General features: G+C 42.8%; 1 protein-coding gene across 13 annotated transcripts in view; it reads left to right on the top strand.

Annotated features, from left to right (window-relative positions):
- LOC144595154 (Krueppel-like factor 12) overlaps positions 1 to 22972 on the top strand; it is a 229059-nt gene that overhangs the window by 109752 nt on the left and 96335 nt on the right. For 12 of the 13 annotated variants that reach the window (XM_078402284.1, XM_078402290.1, XM_078402291.1 and 9 more), the window contains one exon: positions 74 to 163. In XM_078402284.1, coding sequence (XP_078258410.1) covers positions 98 to 163 — 66 coding nt within the window. In that variant the 5' untranslated portion in view covers positions 74 to 97. Of the gene's footprint in view, positions 1 to 73; positions 164 to 257; positions 496 to 22972 lie in introns of those variants that run through there. The other variant, XM_078402292.1, reaches the window with a different exon arrangement.

The following is a 22972-nucleotide window of genomic DNA, read 5'->3' as shown; positions in this document are numbered from 1 at the left end:
GATTGTCAAGATGGGGGGAACACAAAATGCACAATGTTCCTCTGACTCACGATTGTTTCTACTTCTTTTGCAGTGGTCGGACGCCTTTGAAAACATAATGTTAATGCTCGACGGGATGCCGGCAGGAAGAGTCAAGCCTGAGCTCCTAGACTCCGAGAGGGGGGTAAGCTGAGGCTTCCAGATAATTCCCTTTCCTCCCAGTGGCAGTAATTATTTCCAGACCGCTCTGTCTCCTCGCAGCCAAAACCACAAAATGTGCTCATCCATCTCCAGCCCTCCACTGCTTCTGCTGATGTGTAGTCTGACACCTAGGAGACCCACTGAGGCCGACATGATATCACCATGCTCGAAAGCTAAGAAAAAAAATCTCAGTGAAGGACAGTTCAAATGATCTTTACAGCAGGTTGAGATTTCTGTAGGAAGTTCATATTCTGTGCATCTGCATCTGTAATTTACAGAATATCTCGTACATAATATCCTTGCTTCTAGCTCAGTGTAAGTGTTCGATTTGCAAACACTTATACCCACAAGCATTTGATTTATAATGATAGCATTGGTGTTTGTAAAAACAGAGACAACTAAAAGAGGAAGAAATCCGAAACCTACAGCAAAGATTTTTTTTTAATTATAAAAAAGGGAATGCAAACTAATAATCAAATTTCCTCCAGTATGAGCTGACAATTCATAAACAGTAGCCAATCTTTAACTAATAACTCTTTGACTCTTGTTCAATTTCATTCTTACCCTCTTCACAATGCAGCTCGAAGACGATCATAAAGGAATTGAGAGGGATATTTTGGGGGTAACATTTCGTTAGCTTAGGCAAATATAGGCCAGTGTTGGTGTAATAATCAGGGATGCAAGGACCATTGTGGTGTTGGTTGACTGGAGATCTGGGGCAGAGGGGAAGGGGGGGGGGGGGTTGGTGATAGGGTGTAGGGTAAGGAAGGGTGGAGCGATATGGCGGGGGAGGAAAAGACAATGTTATATTGCTGCTAAAATCCCCGATATTAATGGAACCAGCTTGAATGATTAGGAATAGATAATAAACGCTGATTCGATCCAATGATTCCAATGACACTTTATTGTCCCGTACCTAGGTGGAGTGAAATATTTTGCATACAACCCGATAGCATCATGCAGCAGACCTCACCTAGGCAGTGCACAACAGGTCGCCATGTTTCTGGTGCCGGCAAAGTTACAAGAAGCTCATAGAAAAGTCTTATCTTCTGCTCGCAGCGGTGAACCAGGCCTGGCGCCACACGTGGGCAAATGCAGCCCCCCGCCGGTACTTGTAATTAAACAGAAACTCCAGAAATTGTGGAAAAGAGAATTCCACGTGAAAATCATATAATCTATCAATATTTTAAACACAACAGTGTTCAGTGATTTACTGTCATCTGGGGCAAAACATTCCTCGCAAATATTCTACAATCATATCATATATCACATCATATATATACAGCCGGAAACAGGCCTTTTCGGCCCACCAAGTCCGTGCCGCCCAACGATCCCCATACATTAACACTATCCTACACCCACTAGGGACAATTTTTTTACATTTACCCAGCCAATTAACCTACATACCTGTACGTCTTTGGAGTGTGGGAGGAAACCGAAGATCTCGGAGAAAACCCACGCAGGTCACGGGGAGAACGTACAAACTCCTTACAGTGCAACACCCGTAGTCAGGATCGAACCTGAGTCTCCGGCGCTGCATTCGCTGTAAAGCAGCAACTCTACCGCTGACATTTTTAAATTCATTGTAAGAAATTGCTGGAAATGGATTAGTTAGGCAGTTTATATACTCTCTTGTTTTCAAGGGAGAGTTAGATTTAGCTCTTAGGCCAAAAGGAATCAAGGGATATGGGGAGAAAGCAGGAATGGGGTACTGATTTTGGATGATCAGCCAAATGAAGGGCCAAATGGCATACTCCTGCACCTATTTTCTATGTTTCTATAAAGGCAGACCTGAACTGCACAGAGAGGAAATAAACATCAACAGTGATGGGACATTAAAATGGAATGCCACTGAATGGAAACCATGAGCCATTTACTTTGGCACCGATTCCATTTCTTTCAAAATTTCCTCCCACATGATAAATCAAATCAATTTCTTTCTCGTGCATGTTTTTTTTTACAGGTTTTTATTTAACTCTGCCTTTCATTGTATTAATTGATACATTAGTCCGTTATCTCCCTGTGGTGAGGCCTCAACTACAATGGTGCTCAGAAACATAACCCCTGGTCAAAAAGTTGTATCTTGCCAAGCAAAAAGCATTTTCAAAAATGTTGTCTCCTGTCTAGAGTTGTATGTGCATTCACAAAATTAGAAGACAAAAATGCAATTGGATTTAACTGTAGAACCACTAAAGCTCTGCAGCTAACAAGTCCAATACTGAGCATTTAATGCATGAGTGTTATACTTCAATGTCCTGCATTCAAAATTGATTTTAGAGCAAATGATAACTCTCAAATTTTATATCTACTAAACGGTGACTTAAAAATAAATCTGGATAAAGTGGTACCAATCATGCATCTATTCATTAAATAAATATTGCGTAGTAGGTCCAAGCATTTACAGCACAGAAACAGTCATCTGGCTCAACAGATCTTTGCGTATAGCTGTGGTCTACATAATCTTTCTGTCACATTAGTTCATCCAAACACATCCTCCTATGCTCCTTCCCCCTCATGTACTTACTGAGTTCCCTCTTATGTTACAGAATTTCTTGGGTAAAGAAAAATCATTCTTACAATTACTTAATGAGAGCAGGAATAGTCCAAAAGAACTTACATTTTGTGGGGGAAAATGCTGGTTTATATCGAAGATAGACACAAAGTGCTGGAGTAAGTCAACATCCCTGGAGAAAAAGGATGGGAGAAGTTTCGGGTCGGAATTTGGGTTCAGGTCTGAAGAAGAGTTCCAACCTGAAACACCAGAGATACTGCGTGACCCACTGAGATACTCCAGCACTTTGTGTCTATCTTCGGAACTTACATTTGGTTCTTTTTGATATATTTGATTCTCAGCTAATACATCTGTACATGCTTAACTCCATGCCTGTGATAAAAAATATTTAAATATATGATTACACTTTAGTTCAGTTATAACAAATGTTTCAATTACACACCAAATCACACGTGAAGCAGCCGAGGTCAGAATTATTATCTAGAAAAAATCAAAACAATGATTAATGCATTATTAATGAAAGCATTCGCTACTCAGGAATAATTTTAAAGAACAGGAATAATTGTAAAGACCCCAATATGGACGTCGTGTCTTGTGATGTTTTGATCAAAACTAGGATAGGAATTTATAAAATTCTACCCAAATCAATTGTTCCTTTACAATCCAAATATGAATTTGAATTTTCAACGATGTAATTTGAAATCCAAATACTAATTAGTTGAGCAAACAGTTAATACTATTGTGAAAATGAAAAAGCAGCACATATTGGAAGTGCAACTCAGTTTTGGTCTTCAAATTTGAGGAAGGATATTCTTGCTATTGAGGGCGTGCAGCGTAGGTTTACTAGGTTAATTCCCGGAATGGCGGGACTGTCATATGTTGAAAGACTGGAGCGACTAGGCTTGTATACACTGGAATTTAGAAGGATGAGAGGGGATCTTCTCGAAACCTATAAGATTATTAAGGGGTTGGACACGTTAGAGGCAGGAAACATGTTCCCAATGTTGGGGGAGTCCAGAACCAGGGGCCACAGTTTAAGAATAAGGGGTAGGCCATTTAGAATGGAGATGAGGAAAAAGTTTTTCAGTCAGAGAGTTGTGAATCTGTGGAATTCTCTGCCTCAGAAGGCAGTGGAGGCCAATTCTCTGAATGCATTCAAGAGAGCTAGATAGAGCTCTTAAGGATAGCAGAGTCAGGGGGTATGGGTAGAAGGCAGGAACGGGGTACTGATTGAGAATGATCAGCCATGATCACATTGAATGGCGGTGCTGGCTCGAAGGGCCGAATGACCTACTCCTGCACCTATTGTCTATTGTCTATAATACAGAGAGAAATGTTAACTGTTTCTCTTTCCACGGATGCTGCCTGACCTGTTGAATAGTTTTTGTTTTGTTGACTATATTTAATTGGATTTAAGCTGAAAGGAAGGGAGCACATTGCGAAATGGCATTATTGTGATTTTGCATGGACAATCAGAGATTTTGCCAGTAGCCAGTTCAATTGTGATCCTTATTTTGTGTGGGTGCCCAATTCACCCCGAATGTCATATGCACATTTCCTTATTAATGTATGTATATTCTCAGCAATGTCTGTCCTTTAATTGCATAAGAATTTTGCATCAGTGCAGAACAGTTTGAGTGTGGGTGCAAAAAGGCTGATTTCCCTGATTTTAATTAACATTCAATTACTATGATTTATAAATTATAGTATTGGTCAGTATAAGTATTGGTCAGTTTAGAATCCTCTGCCCAGGGGTTAAATCTGTGTTTGTTTATTTGTTCCGGTGAAGGCGTTGTGCACACGGCAGCCAGACAACAGTCGTTTGTCTTTTTCTTTTTGTTTTCACTCTTAATTTCAAGTTTTCGTGTACCTTGTTGTGTGTTGTGACTGTTGGCAGACCAATTTCCCTCCGGGGATGAATAAAGTTTTATCGTGTCGTATTGTGTAAGGAAAGTGTTTTTTAAAAGCCGTTTGCATATGTAAAGGTTCAGTTCTCTGAAGTTACCTCAATTTTTTCCCCATGCTACATGTGAAATGTGTGCGCAGGTATGCTCAATATTTCAAACATTATTGCTTTTATTTGCCAGCTATGCGGTGAAATTTAAAAATAAAACCTATATCTAAATAGATCATTTTACTGGCAGTTTCCTTGGATGTAAGTTCTATGCAGGGAGACTGTATAAAAACTAATATCAAACTTTCCAACTGTGAAATGCTCGAGCTTAATGCTCCTTTTAGTTGTTTCATTAAAAAAGAAAGTGAAAAAAAGTTATACAGCAATCAGCTAAAGCGATAAATCTCATTTTGTAACAGTATCCAAAATTAAGTTCTGTCCTTGAGCCTCAATGTTGGCTATTTCTTTGATTGGCCTTATTCAACATCGCATTCATTTTCTATATAAATGAATCCTTTTAGACATACTTTTCAGGCAGGTTTGTGTGTGTATGTTGCCGTTAGGCAACGTGATGGATAGAGTGCTTCATTTCTGAGCTCTTACTGAAGATTCTGGCTGAGTTTCAAAGCTAGTTGAAGAGAGTTGATGACCTAGACTGAGATCAGTGTCTGGCTCCGGTGCTGGGCGGCAGTGTTATGTCTAAGAATGTAGAATGTAACTCAAACACATTTTCTTAAAACATGAAAAAAATTAACAGCTCAACCAAGCATATGAATTTATCCCCCTTAAGAGGTGATGTGATCTGGTTTAAAATATGGAAAGATTTTCTGTCTGAGACAACTTAATGACAGATGGAAAGTAGTTGAGGTTTTATCTCTAATCAATGGTCATTAATTAGTTTTTGAACATTGGGCCATTATAATATGTTTCGAGGCAAATCCTAGTTTATTAAAGCTGCACCTCCGGATAAGTCAAAACCTCAATCAGCAGTTTAATTATAGTAAATGGATTCTTTATAAAATCAAAGAAAGACATAACATTTTTGTGTTACAAATATTTACAACCTGAAATGTGGCTGGTGTGTCCCCGGTAATTAGATCATTCTGATCAGTGTGGGAGGTTGTGGGAATAGCTCAACAGGAGGGGCAGAGCTTCGCTTAAAGATAAACTCCGCCATCTGATCAGTAAGCTTTGCTGGGAGAGGGGAGAAAACAAATGGTGGAGAAACTCTGCGGGTCAGGCTTCATTGTGGAGGGAAGTGGACAGACAACATTTCGAGTTGGGACCTTTCACACTGAAATATAATCAAGAGTCAAGAGTGTTTTATTGTCCTATGTCCCAAACAGAACAATGAAAATCTTACTTGCATTTTCCAATTTTACCGTACTAACCTACAAACACCCCACCATCGCCTCTTTATACCCCTCATTTTTCCCCCTTGCCCCACCTGGATGCGCACCCATTTCTCCCTTTCCTGCCTCCCCTCCCATCTACATTCCTTCATCTGGCTTCTTCAATCCTTAACTCCTTATCTCGCACTATTTGTCTGTTCCTCTCTGGCTTTTGTTCAACTATCTGCCAATCAAACCCCACATACCTGTATCTTCCTATCATACCTGGCTTTGTCCTGCTCCCACCTCATTTCCAGCTCTCTGCTCCCCTAATACGATCAGTCTGAAGAAGGGTCCCGAACCAAAACGTCACCTATCCATGTTGTCCAGGCTGCCTGACCCACTGAGTTACTACAGCACTTTTTTAAATTTTTTGTAAGCCGGCATCTGGAGTTCCTTGTGTCTTGCTCTTAGCTCTATTGCTTGCTTTGCACAACTTAAAATTGGCCTCAATGAGCAGATCCCATCCCTGCACCAGAAACCCAGCCAGGTTATGTTCCCTGTAATATACTTTCTCTCCTTCAGGACTACCAGCCATGGTAATGATAGTCTCCTCAGTTCATGACCCTAATCTGCCACCCTCTTCCAGGCATTGATCGTCCAAGCAAAAAGCCCCAATTTACACAAAGCAAACTCGATCATTGACAGCCGCATGACAACCACACTAACTCTTGCCTCACTCAAACCTCTTCAATCAATGGCCAGCCTCCCTTCCCCCACTCTAACCTCTGCTTTACCTGCTTTGCACCTCATGCTCTTTTTAGTCATCGGTCCTCCCTTCTAGTAACGCTGACTCGCTAGAGCCCTGTACCATTTTTGCTGCACTGTGTGTGATTAACACATCGTGACAGCACCAATGAATCTTTAGGCCAATACTTTATCTAAAATGTTAAAGGTTTAGAATACAGATGTTGTTTACAATTCTACATATATTGGTCAGAGTGAATCTTGACTTGGGCACCTCCAAGCATGATGAGTTGGCACTGATACACAGGGTGGCACAGTGGTGCAGCGGTAGAGTTGCTGCCTTACAGAGCCAGAGACCCAGGTTCGATCCTGACTACGGGTGCTGTCTGTACAGAGTTTATACGTTATCCTTGTGACTGCGTGGGTTTTCTCCGGATGCTCCAGTTTCCTCCCACACTCCAAAGACATACAAGTTTGTCGGTTAATTGGCTTCTGTAAATTGTCCCTTGCGTGTAGGATAATGTTAGTGCATGGGGTGATCGCTGGTCGGCGTGGACTAGGTGGGCCGAAGGGCCTGTTTCTGCGCTGTATTTCTAAAATCTAAAGTCTAAAGTGTTGTTCCGCTGACAAATTACGACGAGGCTTGTACACCCCATGAGATTGAATGATACACATTGTTTGAAGCAATGCCAACTTGTTGCTGAGCAGAAGGAAGGTCATGGCAATATTTCTTACTTTGAACTGCAGTGTCATAGAGAGGCAAATACAGAGGTTGGACACAGCCGACAGTGATGGAGAGGAGCGAAAAATCAACCTCGATCCCTAACTCAATCCTTAGCGAAACACAGAGCATGATTGTCTGAATCTCTGAGCACCTAAGCATGACATTTCACCAGGGCAATGACAAATGATGTGATTATATAAATCAATATGATGATACCAGTTCCCATCACTCTTCAACCTTTGTGCTCACAGAGGCATTGAGTTTAGTGCTGGGCCAGCATAAATTCAAAAATGTCACACTTTGATTTAAATGTTCTGATGACCTTGACCCTCCATATGCCAGTAACCATCTCCAGCCGTGTCAGCGAGTCATAGAATCATACAGCGCAGAAACAGGCTCTTTAGCCCACCATGATCATTCCAACCAATAAATATCCATCCTCACTATTCCCATTTACCAGAAATTAGTCCATGCACTTCAATACCTTGGTGGTTCAAGTGCTCACCTTGATGCCTCTTAAATGCTGTGAGAGTTTCTGTCGCCACCATCTCCTCAGTGATTGTTTTCCATATCCCTACCACCAAGAAACAATTCTTCCTCACATCTCATCTAAACTTTGTACCTCTCACCCTAAACTTATAGACCCTGACTTTAGATACCTCTACAATATGGTAATGTTTCCAACTATGCCCCTCATGATTTTATGTATCTCTTCTTAATTTATTGTATGTCCTTAATTTCATTAATCGCACAATGGAGGTCACTGTCGTCAGTTGCCAAGGATCCAACATTTGGAGTTCCTACCTTTCCTCTTCTAACATAGTCTTTAGAGTTGGATAAAGGGCTAGTGTTTGTGGAAAGGTCTCCTTATCTCCATTGTCTCTGGCTGGCTGCTGGTGAATAGCAGTCCACAAGGATCGGTGTTGAGTGCGCTACCTTGCACGTTGTACATTAATGATTTGGATGATAAAATTAATGACTTTGTGGCCAAGTTTGTGGATGATAAGCAGATAGGTGGAGGGGCAGGCAGTGTTGACGAAGCAGAGCATCTGCAGAAGGACTTGAACAGGTTGGGAGAGTGGGCAAAGAAGTGGCAGATGGAATACAGCATAGTAAAGTGAAAGGTCTTGCATTTTGGTAGTAGGAATAAAGGCTAAATGGGGAGATGATTCAGAAATCGGAGGTGCAAAGGGACTTGGGAATGCTGGTGCTCATTGAAACAATGAATAATGAAAGGCCTGGATAGATGTGGAGAGGATGTTTCCACTATTGGGAGAGTCTACAACCAGAGGGTACAACTTCAAAATAATAGGACGTACCTTTAGAAAGGAGATGAGGAGGGGTGCTGAATCTGTGGAATTCATTGTCACAGGTGGCTGTGGAGGCCAAGTTTTGAGGTATTTTAAATGCGGAGATTGGTAGGTTCTTGATTAGTAATGCTGTCAAAGGTTACGGGGAGAAGGCAGGAGGATGATGTTGAGAGGTAAAGATAAATCAGCCTTGATTGAATGGCGGAGTAGGCTTGATGGGCCAAATGGCCTAATTCTGCTCCGATGGATTATGAACGTATGTACACTCCTCTACTCCTGTGGGAAGTTTATACTCTGTGAATCGTTGAAGAAACCCCAAATGAACAGAGGGGGGAAGTGAAGGAAAGATGAGAGGTAGATTGATTTACGGATTTAAAAAATGATCTCAACCCTGTAATTGTCTACACTTATACCACCCCTTTATTATGCAGTATGGATTATTTTTGCGTTCCTTTTGTCCTATTTGGCAGAAATCAATTAATTTTTATGTACAGTAACTCCTCAAGGCATGGCTTAGAAACATGTAAAAATAAATCAGATTTGTTACTGGTTTGCGGTGCACATTATCATCAGTAGGTTCAGACTCATTTCACATATAATAATAATAATAATAATAATACATTACATTTATATAGCGCTTTTCATATACTCAAAGACACTTTACAGGGATTTAGAGAACATAGGGAAGTGAATAAATAGATAAATAAGTAAACGAACAGAGAAAGGAGACAGAAGGTGAGGTGACCTTCAGTGGTTGAAGGCAGTACTGAACAGGTGAGACTTCAGTGATGTTTTGAATGTGGTGAGTGTGGAGGAGTCTCTGACGGTTTGGGGTAGTGAGTTCCATAGGGTGGGAGCAGCGATGGAGAAAGCCCTGTCAGCAGAGTCAAAATTTCAGCCTGTTAAGTTCAGCCCCATTGAGATCCACATGCCAAAAGTGAACAATTATTAACACTTGCACATCTCTTTACATTGGTTTGGAAGGAGACGAGGCAATGGTTGGGGAAATCATTACCAAACTAATTTGAGCAGCTCAGAAGTACATATCTTAGTTTTTGTGCATTTTCATGCTAACAAAAATGTATTTATATTTCAAAATAAACCACTATTTTTGCAATTGGCTACCATTTCTCGGAATAGACGTAATTTGTACATGCTCAAATAACATGGAATTTGACTTAATGCAACCTCAGTGAGAAATACGTTCACTTATCATAAAGGTGTCTTAAACCTCTCATTATCATAGTTACATCCATTGTCTGGAGATAGCATGTTTTGCACTATATTTTGAATTTACCATTGTTTTAGGTATTAGTATTTTTTTTAAGTAGAAATGTTTCAGTATGGCGAGGAATGTTTGCCCATCGGAATTAAACTCTGCAAACTATCAGTGCAAACTAATATAAAATAAAATTCTATTAAAAAACAGCATACTTATTTGACCATGATGTATAAATGGTTTATCTGTCTCCAATAAAGCTAAATCGGTGCCAAAAGATAATTAGGCTTGCATGCTTAATTTCTACATAAGGCACTGCTCACTTATGTTGCTATCAGTGTAACCGTTTGGTCCAGATGTTTGTGAGAAATGTTTCCTGTGGAACTGCCAACTTATCGCTCCGTACCTGTCAGGAAGCTCCACAAGCCATCTCCTAGGTAACAAAGGGCCAAACCTCAATTTTGATTTCCGAGTTCTCTGATAAGATTACGTTGTGCTGAGTATGGGCTGGGTCTTTTCCTTCCTTACCTCCAAGTTTTGGCTTCAACTAAACAATGGCTGGAGCATCATTGTATTTTTTTCCCAAAATCCCTGTGGCGTCAGGGAACTATAGTTACACCACCTAGTTGCACTGATCAATGTTTTCATACCTTACCTTCCATATCTGTATGTCTCCCTCTCCTCTGACTCTCAGTCTGAAGAAGGGTGTCAACCCGAAACGTCACCCATTCCTTCTCTCCAGAGATGCTGCCGAGGGAGAGGGAAACTTTTTAAATCCAATTGTGTTTTGTTTCCTGTTGAGCCAGTGCAGTACTGGGCACAGATAACCATTCAGCCCAGGATATTTGCAAACATGAAGAACAAAATCAGATCAAGGCATTTTGGAAAAGGTGCGTGGGTTTGGGCTAACAAGTTGACTCATCAAGTCATCTGTGCAGAGGGAATAGGATGCAAGTCTCATGGCGAAGATGCAACTGAAGAGGCCTGAAAGAGCTGGAAAATTGTGTTACCTCGGGACCTGGTGCAGAGGAACAAGCAGAAATGCTGCAGGGGCTCTCCAGTGCATGTCCCCAACTCAAAGTCTATCTTCAGCTTCCATTTCAATGAGACTTTTAAGTTATGTTTGTCCTGCTGAATGTTGGAGGCAAAAGTACAGTATTGTTATTGTTAAAATTTGTCAGTGCTTGTGGCAGAGGTATTTGCAGACTGCATTGCCCAAGTATAATAGCAATAATTAGAACTGAAGGTGAGGTTGACATTTCATGCATTACCACCATGGCACTACATCCTCAAAGCACCCATACTCTTTCCATTATGTTCAGTGAAAAATATTATGCATATAATAATAGCTACAAAGCCAAACCATTATTTAGATTTTGTGCAAATCACAACCACAGAAAGAGCCTATTACTTTGATTTCTCCATATATACTGCAGACCACTGAGTGCTGGGAGAGATGCCAAATAATTTCGAGATTTCTCCTGGTGTTGGCACCAACGCAACTCTATAAATTATCCAGTATTTGGGGAGCTTTGCTTTTGACTTCCAAGCACTCTCCTTTGGGTGTTGGATCAACACAGCCTGTTGCCACTATCCTGTAGCTGGAAGGATTGCTGGTCTGGTTCCTATTACCACCGTGCGCTGAGCTCGCACAATAGAGTTTATGGATAGAATCCCGCTGGCTTTCCCTTCTGCCTGAGATGGGCCGCCACAGAGTTGCTTCACATATAAGGTGCACATAATAGCCACAATGAAAAACTCAGACAAAAATGACTGTACTAGCTGCTCTTCCTCTCCAAAGGTGGGCTCAACGAGAGCACTGGGGCCAGATTTGTGGAAAGTTGTTTTGGACTGGCCCTTGTAGTTCAGAATTTGCTTTTATATTCATTCATTTTACGAGGATGTTGCCAAGACTCGAGGGCCTGAAGGATTGGGAGAGGTGTTGAGCACTTTATTCCTCAGAGTTCATGAGGATGAGGTTTGGGTGAGCTAAGGACTCTTGGCGGCTTGGTTCAGTGAACCTTGTAGATGGTACAAACTGGTGCTATTGCGCATTGGTGGTGGAGGGAGTGAATGGCTGTGGAGGGTGTGCCCATCAAGCAGGCTGCTATGTGCTATATGGTATGGTCTTGAGTGTTGTTGGAGCTGTTGTCATCCAGGCAAGTGGAGAATATTTGATCCTGGCTTGAGCCATGTAAATGGTGGACATGCTTCATGGAGTTACTCACCGATGAATGTGGCTATCTTTGTAGTTGGGAGGGAAGGGGAGATTTGCATATGCATTTTATGGAGAGCAGGCATTTGGCACATAGATTTTGTTGGGGACAGGATCGTGATAGATTTGGCACCGGTAGGTAATGGAAGATTGGAAGGAATCCAGTGGGTTGATGTAATGAGGGGATGAAAGGCCCTGCCCCTGCCAGCCTCCATGTTGATGTTTTAGGACTAAGACCAAATTGTCCCAACATTGATCTCCTTCCACTGGTATTGCTCCAAAAGGGATGTTGCACACACAATTACCTAATCAGCATCATAGATACATAGACAATATCCTGGGAATTAACCTTGTGACCTACGCTGCACTCCCTCAATAGCAAAAATGTCCTTCCTCAAATTAGGAGACCAAAACTGCACACAATACTCCAGGTACTCAACTCCTCTCTTTATGAAGGCCAACATGCCGTTAGCTTCCTTCACAGCCTGCTGTACCTGTATGCTTACTTTCAGTGACTGATGTACTAGGACACCCAGGTCTCATTGTACTTCCCCTTTTCCTAACCTGACACCATTCAGATAATAATCTGCCTTCCCGTTCTTGCCTCCAAAGTGGATAACCTCACATTTATCCACATTATACTGCATTGCCTGCATCTGCCCACTCACCCAACCTGTCCAAGTCACTCTGCATCGTCTTCACAGTTCACATTGCCACCCAGCTTTGTGTCATCTGCAAATTTGCTAATGTTACTTTTAATTCCTTCATCTAAATCATTAATGTATATTGTAAATTGCTGTGATCCCAACACCGAGCCTTGCGGCACCCCACTAGTCACTGCCTGCCATTCGAAAGTGACCCGTTAATCCCTACTCTTTGTTTCCTGTCTGCCAACCAATTTTCTATCCATGTCAATACCCTACCCCCAATACCATGTGCTCTAATTTTGCTCACTAATCTCCTGTGTGGGACCTTATCAAAGGCTTTCTGAAAGTCCAGGTACACTACATCCACTGGCTCTCCCTTGTCCATTTTACTTGTTACATCCTCTATTCAAATGCGCTGCTATTACATCGTTGATAATCGACTCCAGCATTTTCCCCACCACCGATGTCAGGCTAACTGGTCTATAATTCCTTGCTTCTCTCTCCTCCTTTCTTAACAAGTGGGATAACATTAGCTACCCTCAAATCCACAGGAACTGATCCAGTATCTATAGAACATTGGAAAATGATCACCAATGCGTCCACGATTTCTAGAGCCACTGGGATGCAAACCATCAGGCCCTGGGGATTTATCAGCCTTCAGTCCCATCAGTCCACCCAACACCATTTCCTTACTAATGTGAATTTCCTTCAATTCACCCTAGGTCCTCTGTCCCCTAGTACAGCTGGGAGATTGTCTTCCTTAGTGAAGACAGAACCAAAGTACCTTTTCAACTCGCCTGCCATTTCCTTGTTTCCCATAATAAATTCACCTGTTTCTGTCTTCAAGACACCCACATTTGTCTTAACTATTTTTTTTTTCTCTTCACTTACCTAAAAAAGCTTTTACTATCCTCCTTTATATTCTTGGCTAGCTTACTTTCATACTTCATCTTTTCTCCCCGGATTGCATCGTGCAAGATGAACCTTCACAAAGATATTTCTAGGACTTGGGGGGCTGAGCTATAGGGAGAGATTGGGCAAGCTAGGACTTTATTCCTCAGAGTGTAGGAGAATAAGTGGTGATCTTGAAGAGGTGCATAATACCATGAGGGGAATAGATAGGGTAGATGCACAGATACTTTTACCCAAATTAGGAGAATGAAAAACACGAGAACATAGTTTTATGGTGAGAGGGGAAAGATTTAATAGGAAATGAGGAGCAACTTTTTCACATAGAGGGTGGTGGGTGTATGGAATGAGCTACTAGAGGAGGTAGTTGAGGAGGTACTATAACAGCATTTAAAAGACATTTGGACAGGTACATGGATAGGAAAGGTTTAGAGGGATATGGGCCAAACACTGGCAGGTGGCACTAGTGTAGATGAGGCACCTTGGTCGGCAAGGGGTAGCTGGGATGAAGGGCCTGTTTCTGTGCTGGATAACTCTATGACTAAGGGGTCACAAAGGTGACTCATGGCAGAAACTGCAAGGTCAAAGTTTCATGATTAGGTCATGAAGTGGTGATAAATGTGATTGATTTTGGATTCAATTGCACAGCTCTGAGAGAGACCATGTTACACGGTTACATTGCCAGGTAAATTGACACAAGGTTTCTTAACCAGAGTAACTCAGCGGGTCAGGCAGCATCAGACAGAAGAAGCTGTCTCAGCCCGAAACATCACCTGTTCCTTTTCTCCAGAGATGCTGCTTGACCCACTGAGTTACTCCAGCTTTTTGTGTCCATCTTCGGTTTAAACCAGCATCTGCATGTGTCCCTGCACACATTGCTGGGGTGAACTCATTGCTCATGAGAATTCATAGGAGGAGATGCCAGCTGCCTATGTTGTAAAGCAACCATAACAGCTCAAAGTGTCAGTGACGGAATCCCCAAAAATGGTGGGGATGATTTATGCATGCAGTTTGTAATATTGGTCAGCAAATGAAAAGGATTTGGTAAAGCATTCCAAATTGAGAATCATGCTTGTCTAAATTAGAAAATACAGGCACAGATAAGGTTTGATATTCTCTTGTTTTTTGGGGGGTTGAGAGAAAGTGAACCACGAATATCGCATAAAGAAAAATAATTTGTGGGAATATTTGAGAGGAGAAATCCAATTGAGATTCAGCCCCAGCCACTGTGCTTAAACAGTCTTTCGTCTTTTATGTTTTGCTTGTTCTTTGAGAGTGTCCCTGCAGGGAGAACTGATTACAATTGATCTTTGTAGCCCCTACGCGCTATGAATTACAAAAAGAAACAACAATTAATTTTGCTAAAGAGGTAATAATGGACAAAATATTTACTTTGGGGGTTAATTGGAATCATGGAGAGAATATAGCACAGAAATGGGCTCCTTCAGCTCACTGAATCCGCGCTGACCATCACTGTCCTGCAGCGCAGTGGTGCTGCCGGTAGAGCTGCTGCCTCATCGCGCCAGAGTCCTCGATTCGATCCTAACCTTGGGTGCTGTCTGTGTGGAGTTTGCTTGTTCTCCGTGTGACAGTGAAATGTGAGGTGTTGCATTTTGGGGTGACTAACATGGGCAGGACCTACACAGTGAATGGTAGGTCTCTGGGAAGTGTTGTTGAGCAGAAGGATCTAGAAGGGCAAGTATATAGTTTGTTGAAAGTGGCACTACAGGTGGGTAGGGTGGTCAAAACTCTTTTGGTACATTGCCCTTCATCAGTCAGAGTATTGAGTATAGAGGTTGGGAGATAGACACAAAATGCTGGATTAATTCAGTGGGTCAGGCAACATCTCTAGAGAAAAGGAATAGGTGACATTTTGGGTCGAGACGAAGGGTTTTGACCCGAAACATCATCTGTTCCTTTTTTCCAGAGAAGCTGCCTGACCCATTGAGTTACTCCACATTTTGTGTCTATCTCCCAACTTCCTAATTTGAGGAAGGACATCCTTGAAATTGAAACAGTGCAGCGTAGGTTCACGAGATTGATCCCTGGGATGGCGAGACTGTCATATGAGGAAAGATTGAAATGATTAGGCTTGTATTTACTGGAGTTTAGAAGGATGAGAGGGGATCTTATAGAGACATATAAAATTATAAAAGGACTGGACAAGCTAGATGCAGGAAAAATGTTCCCAATGTTGGGCAAGTCCAGAACCAGGGGCCACAGTCTTAGAATAAAGGGGAGGCCATTTAAAACTGAGGTGGGAAGGAACTTGTTCACCCAGAGAGTTGTGAATTTGTGGAATTCTCTGCCACAGAGAGCAGTGGAGGCCAAATCACTGGATGGATTTAAGAGAGAGTTAGATAGAGCTCTAGGAGCTAGTGGAATCAAGGGATATGGGGAGAAGGCAGGCACGGGTTATTGATTGTGGACGATCAGCCATGATCACAATGAATGGCGGTGCTGGCTCAAAGGGCCGAATGGCCTCCTCCGGCACCTATTTTCTATGTTTTCTATGCTCAATACTCCGACTGATGAAGGACAATATCTATCTTCAGTATAAGCTAGCATCTGCAGTTCCTTCCTAAACATAGAAGTTGGGAGGTCATTTTGCAGTTATATAAGATGTTGGTGAGACCACATTTAGAGTATTGTGTTCAGTTCTGGGCACCATGTTATAGGAAAGATGTTGTCAAGCTGGAAAGGGTGCACAGAAGATTTACGAGGATGTTGCCAGGACTCGAGGACCTGAGCTATAAGGAGAGGTTGAGCAGACTATGTATGACTCTATTGCTAGAGTCGCAGAAGGATGAGCGGTTATCATGTAGAGGTGTACAAAATCATGAGAGGAATAGTTTGGGTAGACGCACAGAGTCTCTTGCCCAGATTAGGGAAATCAAGAACCAGGGGAAAAAGATTTAATAGGAACCTGAGAGGAAACTGTTTCACACAAGGGGTGGTGGGTGTATGGAACAAGCTGCTGGAGGAGGTAGCTGAGGCAGGGACTATCGCAATGTTTAAGAAAAAATTGAGTTACATGGATAGGACAGGTTTCGAGTCTCCTAAATTTGCACTAAATTTGACCTTAAAACGCCCAGCGTCCGAGGTCAATAGTGGGCATGGTTAAGCAAAAGACTGAATTTGTGACAGTTCCAGGGTTGTTAATAGATATTTCCCTGAAACTGATTTCTGAACATAGTGAAATTAAATGAAGTTGGTGTGACACCAGTATGAATAACCTCGTGAGTGAAAAGCTGAGAGGTCGGATGGGCAGTTTGGTATCAGTCCATCTCACCACCATGGGTTCATGGGATTGTCCGTTACTGTAAACAGCCTTGGGGTCTCAGAATTTGGCATTTTGGGGTCGTAATGAAACTTTGTCGGCGCCAGAAATGTGGCGGCTCTTTGCGTATTGCCCCGGTGAAGTCTGCAGTATGATTTTACCAGAGTGCATCCGAAAACAAAGAATTTCACTGTACCTGAGTACATGTGACGATATAGTATCACGGAATCACTGAGCTTCCTGCTTGGAACGTGGAAGAGAAGATTTTGCCCAAAGGTTGAAGGTGGCAGCATGGTTTCTGTTAATCATGGCAATATGATGTAGTTGCCATGGAGAATTTGACTCAGCCAGCTAACAACACTGTTAAAAAACATAGAAAATAGTTGCAGGAGGAGGCCATTTGGCCCTTCAAGCCAGCACCGTTCCAGTTTGGAAATCAAAAAACAGTGCTTGATTTAAGACCAAACGACAAACAGGCACTTTCCTGTACTCCTAAAGATATTCTTATCGCTAACCCCAGATAGTGGGAAATTGTCAGATCATCAGCCATTTCTCTGGGTCAAAGACAGACACAAAATGCTGGAGTAACTCAGCGGGACAGGCGACATCTCTGGAGAGAAGGAATGGGTGACGTTTCGGGTGGAGACCCTTCTTCAGAAGCTGCCTGAGATGCTGATGGTCCCACTGAGTTACTCCAGCATGTTGTGTCTTTTTTTGGTTTAAACTAGCATTTGCAATTCCTCCCTACACATTTCTCTGTACCAATTCTCTGCGCCAGTACATGCAGTAGAAAATCAAAATTGCCTGAATTAATACTGAAATGCCCACCTTCCACATCCTCCAGCCCACCATCCACATCCTCCACTTTTTCCCTTTTATATTCGCAACCCTTTGTACCATACTTCATGTTTCATATTAACTTAGCGTATTGCTAATGCCACAGTAGCTCCAATCTCCTGGTTGCTAAACACTTTAATTCTCCTTCCCATTCCCACACAGGCCTTTCTGTCCTAGGTCTCCTCCATTGTCAGAGTGAGGCGAAACGCAAATTGGACAAACAGCATCTCATATTTTGCTCGGGCAGCTTACAGCCCAGTGGTATGAATATTGATTTCTCTAACTTCAGGTAGCCCCGGCATTCCCTCTCTCTCTTTCCCTCCCCCACCCAAGTCGCACTAGCTTCTCGTTTTCACCCAACAAACAGCTAACAATGGCCTGTTTCCTTTATCATCGTTACTTTTTTGCATATCTTTCATTCATTGTTCTTTATCTCTCGACATCATCGTTTATATCTTTCGTTTCCCTTATCCCTAACCAGTCTGAAGAAGGGTCTCGACCTGCAACGTCACCCATTCCTTCTCCAGCGATGCTGCCTGCCCCACTGAGTTACTCCAGCCTTTTGTGCCTATCTTCGGTTTAAACCAGCATCTGCAGTTCCTTCCTACACCTCCAATGCACTACTCAGTCCTGCCCTCCTACCCAATTACAAGGACAGTCATATTCAGACCCCTAAACGTATCCCCCTGCTGACTGGGCGGGAGCTCGCTTCCCGAGCCCACCTTGTGAGAGGCAGAGCAGCTGGTAGGTTTTTGAGAGCAAAAACATGCAGCGTCTTTTCTAATTCTCATGTTCCATTTTCATGCCGGTTTGTCCGGCTCGTTGGCTCCTTTCATTGACATTGGTTCCTCTGGGGAATTTGCCCATTCCTGGAAAAGTCTAATCTGGACATCTGGATCTTTTGAGAATTCTCTTCCACTGCAAGCATTTCCTCCCATGTGTCCTCAGGGCAGCGTAGGCCAGATTACATGTAGCGTGCTCTGAGTGTGTCTGTTCTCCGCAGTCTTTAATTGTCATTCTTTTCTCCGTGATGTCCCATCTGTTGCCCGCTGCTGCCAGTGGCAACTGTGAGCTACACGCTTGGCAGTCCAACCCAACGCTTGCTTTGATCGTTAATCCTGGGCTAGTGAAAGAGATGTATGCCTCATTATTTGTCCCAGATGTACCATCAGGCTCTGTTTGCCTATCCCCATCCCCCACCATCGCAGTGGAATCTCACTTTTGTTTCAAGGAAAAGCACTGTGACACGTGAAATCAGTTCACTACAATATGATCAAGGATAATGTCAGACAAAAGACAAGCTAAATTACCTGCTTAATACACATGCTTGCAAAATGGTTAATATTCAGGGCCGACATGCGAAGGCTCGGCCTATTGATCTGGAGGGATGTTCTAATCTCACCACAGAAGATAAGGAATTTAAATTCAAGTAAGTAAATCAATCTGGAATTAAAAAGATAGTTGCAATAAAGACGGCCATGTAATTATTTGGGGTGGTCTAAAACCCACCTGGCTTCAGTCCAAGAAATCTGCCATTTCTTCTTTGTGTAGTTAACTAGGAACTGCAGATGCTGGTTCACACCAAGATCAACATATATTCGGAATGTAGTCCAGATAACTGTGGGAGTCGCTAGATTTGTAGTAGCCGTCAGTTGATAGTCTGCCCCCTGTGATGGAGACAGGTCAATAAAGAGGAGAAAGGTGTCGGAGATACTGTAGTCCAGGTGAATTTGAGATCAGGGTGAAAGTTCGTGGTGAAGTTAACAAGTTCTGCACCAGTCTCCTCTGCATTGGAGAAACCAAACGCAGAATAGATTAAATGTGTAGGAAGGAACTGCAGATGCTGGTTTACACCGAGGATAGGCACAAAATACTGGAGTAACTCAGCGGCACAGGCAGCATCTCTGGATAGAAGGAATGGGTGACTTTATGGGTCGACCCAAAATGTCACCCATTCCTTCTATCCAGAGATGCTGTCTGTACGCTGAGTTACTCCAGCATTTTGTGTCTATCTTTTTTTATAGATTATCGCTTCTTAGGACACCTGTGTTCAGTTTGTAGGAGTGATTCTCTGTATTCCATTCCCCATCCCACTCCCACTCTAATCTATCAGTCTGTGCTCCCCTGCACTGTTGCAACTAGCTGCAACATAAGATTAAGGATCATCACCTCTTCTTCTATCTGGGCATGTAGCAGCCCTCTGGAATCCAGTAAATTCTACCACTCTCAGTATGAAGAAGGGTCTCGACCCGAAACGTCACCCATTCCTTGTCTCCCGAGATGCTGTCTGACCTGCTGAGTTACTCCAGCATTTTGTGAATAAATACCTTCGATTTGTACCAGCATCTGCAGTTATTTTCTTATACATTCTTTCATCCTATGTCAATCCCGCCGTCCCGAGAATTAACCTGGTGAAACTATGCTGCACACCCTCAATAGCAAGAATGTCCTTCCTCAAATTAGTAGACCAAAACTGCACTCAATACTCCAGGTGTGGTCTTATCAGGGCCCTGTACAACTGCAGTAGGACCTCCTTGCTCCGAAACTCAAATCCTCTCGCTATGAAGGTCAATGTTTGCTTTCTTCACTGCCTGCTGTACCTGCATGCCTACTTGCTGAGTCACTCCAGCACTCTGTGTGCTTTTTTTAGGGTAAAGTAGCATGCGCAATTTATACTCTCACCAAACTTCAGGGTCTATTCACTACAATGGAATCGGAGCATTGTTCACAATTGCTGTTACGTTGCACATTATGTTGTTCGCTTTGTCGTACCACACCAGCCTCATTAGTAGTCTCATTCCTTGTACCGAATGACTTTGCTGGCTGCCTGCAGGCTAATTGGAATGGCTGAACAAAACGTGAGTCAGCCTCTGCTTGAAAATGGGAATGTATAATCCTGATTGCTTTCTGAGAATGAGATATAGCGCCTCAGTTTAGAGTGTCACCGGGCTCATCAATATTGCATCTCTGATAAGAAACTAGTTTTACTTGGGATAGAGAATAATCATTTGTAATCTCTTAAACCAGGGGATGTTGCTGCAGCGGTCTTAAAGTGCAGCGTCCCTTAATTCGGTCTCGTCGGTGCAAGAATCTTAAATGTTACACCCGCCAGACATCAGTGCAAAAGATTATTTTGAATAGTGTGGCACATGAATTACTTTGTCGGATGCAAGGCTAAGTAGGAAGTTCTGGGCATTCATTACTATTTACAGCCTGCCAAATTCCTTCCAATCCTGTTGAAAGGAACTGCAGATGCTGGTTTAAACCGAAGATAGACACAAAAAGCTGGAGTAACTCAGCGAGACAGGCAGCATCTCTGGAGAGAAGGAATGGGTGACATTTCGGGTCGAGACCCTTCTTCAGACTGAAGTCACCCATTCCTTCTCTCCAGAGATACTGCCTGTCCTGCTGAGTAACTCCAGCTTTTTGTGTCTATCTTCCTTCTAATGCTGACAGGTGCAGTGGTCTCATTTAATTCGGATTCAGATTGGTTTCTTTTTCCCCTTCTTCCCTATCTCCCACCTGGACTCGCACTCATTTCTTCCCTTACCCCTCCATTTCCACCTATATTCCTTCCTCTGGCATCACAATTTGGTCTTCTCTCATTATTTCACACCTTTTCTCTTTACATCTATGACCTTTGTCCAACTGTCAATAAATCACGAAATCCCCTCACCTGTATTCACCTGTCACTCGCCAGGCCATGTCCTGCCCCTCCTCTCTTCTAGGTTTCTTCCCTCTCCCACCATAATCAGTCTGAAGATCCACCACCTGAAACGTCACATATCTATGTTTTCCAGAGATGACGTCTGACCTGCTGAGTTATTCCAGCATCTTGTGGCTTTGTTTGTAAACCAGCATCTGCAGTTCTTCTTGTCTCTAGTTTATTGTCATAGACACCAGGGGGCAATGAAAGTTCTAGTTCTCATGAAGCTCGTAGAGTAAACAATAAATACAATAAGTATACAATAAATACAATGAATGCAAGACAACAGAATGGGTCAATGACTGTAGTGCAAACTGAAGTAGTGCAATAACAGAAGAACCAAATAAAGTGGAGTAAAGAGTAAGAGTATGTGGCAGCACCTCCAGAAAGGGAGTGCGAAAGAGTTGATTGATTCACGAGTCTCGTAGCAGTGGGGAAGGGGCTGTTCTTAATTCTGGACATCCGGACTTTCAAGTTCCTGTATCTTCTCCCAAATGGCAGAAAAGAGAAAAGAGAATGGCCAGGGTGACCGGCATGCTTGATGATACTTCCAGCCTTCCCGATGCAGCGTGAGGATGAACTGGATGAAAGGAACTGATGAGTCTGTGATGGGCTGGGCAACATTCAATACTCTTTTCAGTTTCAAGCGGTCAAGAATAGAGCAGTTATGACACCAGACGGATGTATCCTATCCACATAGTGCATCTGTAGAAGTCCAACAGGATCCTCGTGAACATGCTAAATCTTCTCACACACCTAAGAAAGTAAATATGCGGGTGTGCTTTCTTGATCATGGCATCAGTGTGAAGGGAACAGGTTAGATAGCTGGTGATGTGGATTTCAACAAAACTTGAAGCTGTTTGACCATCTCTACAGCAGCACCATTGATGAGGATGGGATTGTATTCACCCATCCTGCCCCCTCCCCTCCCCATCACCCTCCCCACTTTGTCGTAGGAACGTCAGAGGTTAAGCGAAAGATTTGATAGAAGTATATAAAGTTATTGGAGGCATGGATCGGGTAGACACTCGGACCTTTTTGCCCCAGGGTAGAAATGTCCAACACTAGAGGGCATGGCTGTAATGTGAGAGGGAGAATTCTTTGTGATGTGCAGGCCAAGGAGTGGTGGGGGCCTGGAGCGTATTGCCAAGGTGCTGGTGGAGGTAGATACGATAGTGGTGTTCAAGAGGTTTTTAAACAGGCACTTGGAAGTGCACATGGAAGTGCAGGGAATAGAGGGATATGGATCATGTACAGGCAGATGAGATCAATTTAACCAGACATCATGTTCAGCACAAACAATATGGGCTGAAGGGCCTGTTCGTGCGCTATACAGTTCTGTGTTCTATGTTCTTATTGTCAAAGAGCTGAATGTACTGCAAGGGAGATGGCATCCTCTGTAGACCTAATTTTCCTATCTGCAAATGTAAAGAGTCTATATATTATCTGGAAGACAGTCAC

Source organism: Rhinoraja longicauda, chromosome 7 (assembly GCF_053455715.1).
Source record: "Rhinoraja longicauda isolate Sanriku21f chromosome 7, sRhiLon1.1, whole genome shotgun sequence".
Taxonomy (NCBI): domain Eukaryota; kingdom Metazoa; phylum Chordata; class Chondrichthyes; order Rajiformes; family Arhynchobatidae; genus Rhinoraja; species Rhinoraja longicauda.
This window is presented reverse-complemented; position numbering and strand designations above follow the sequence as displayed.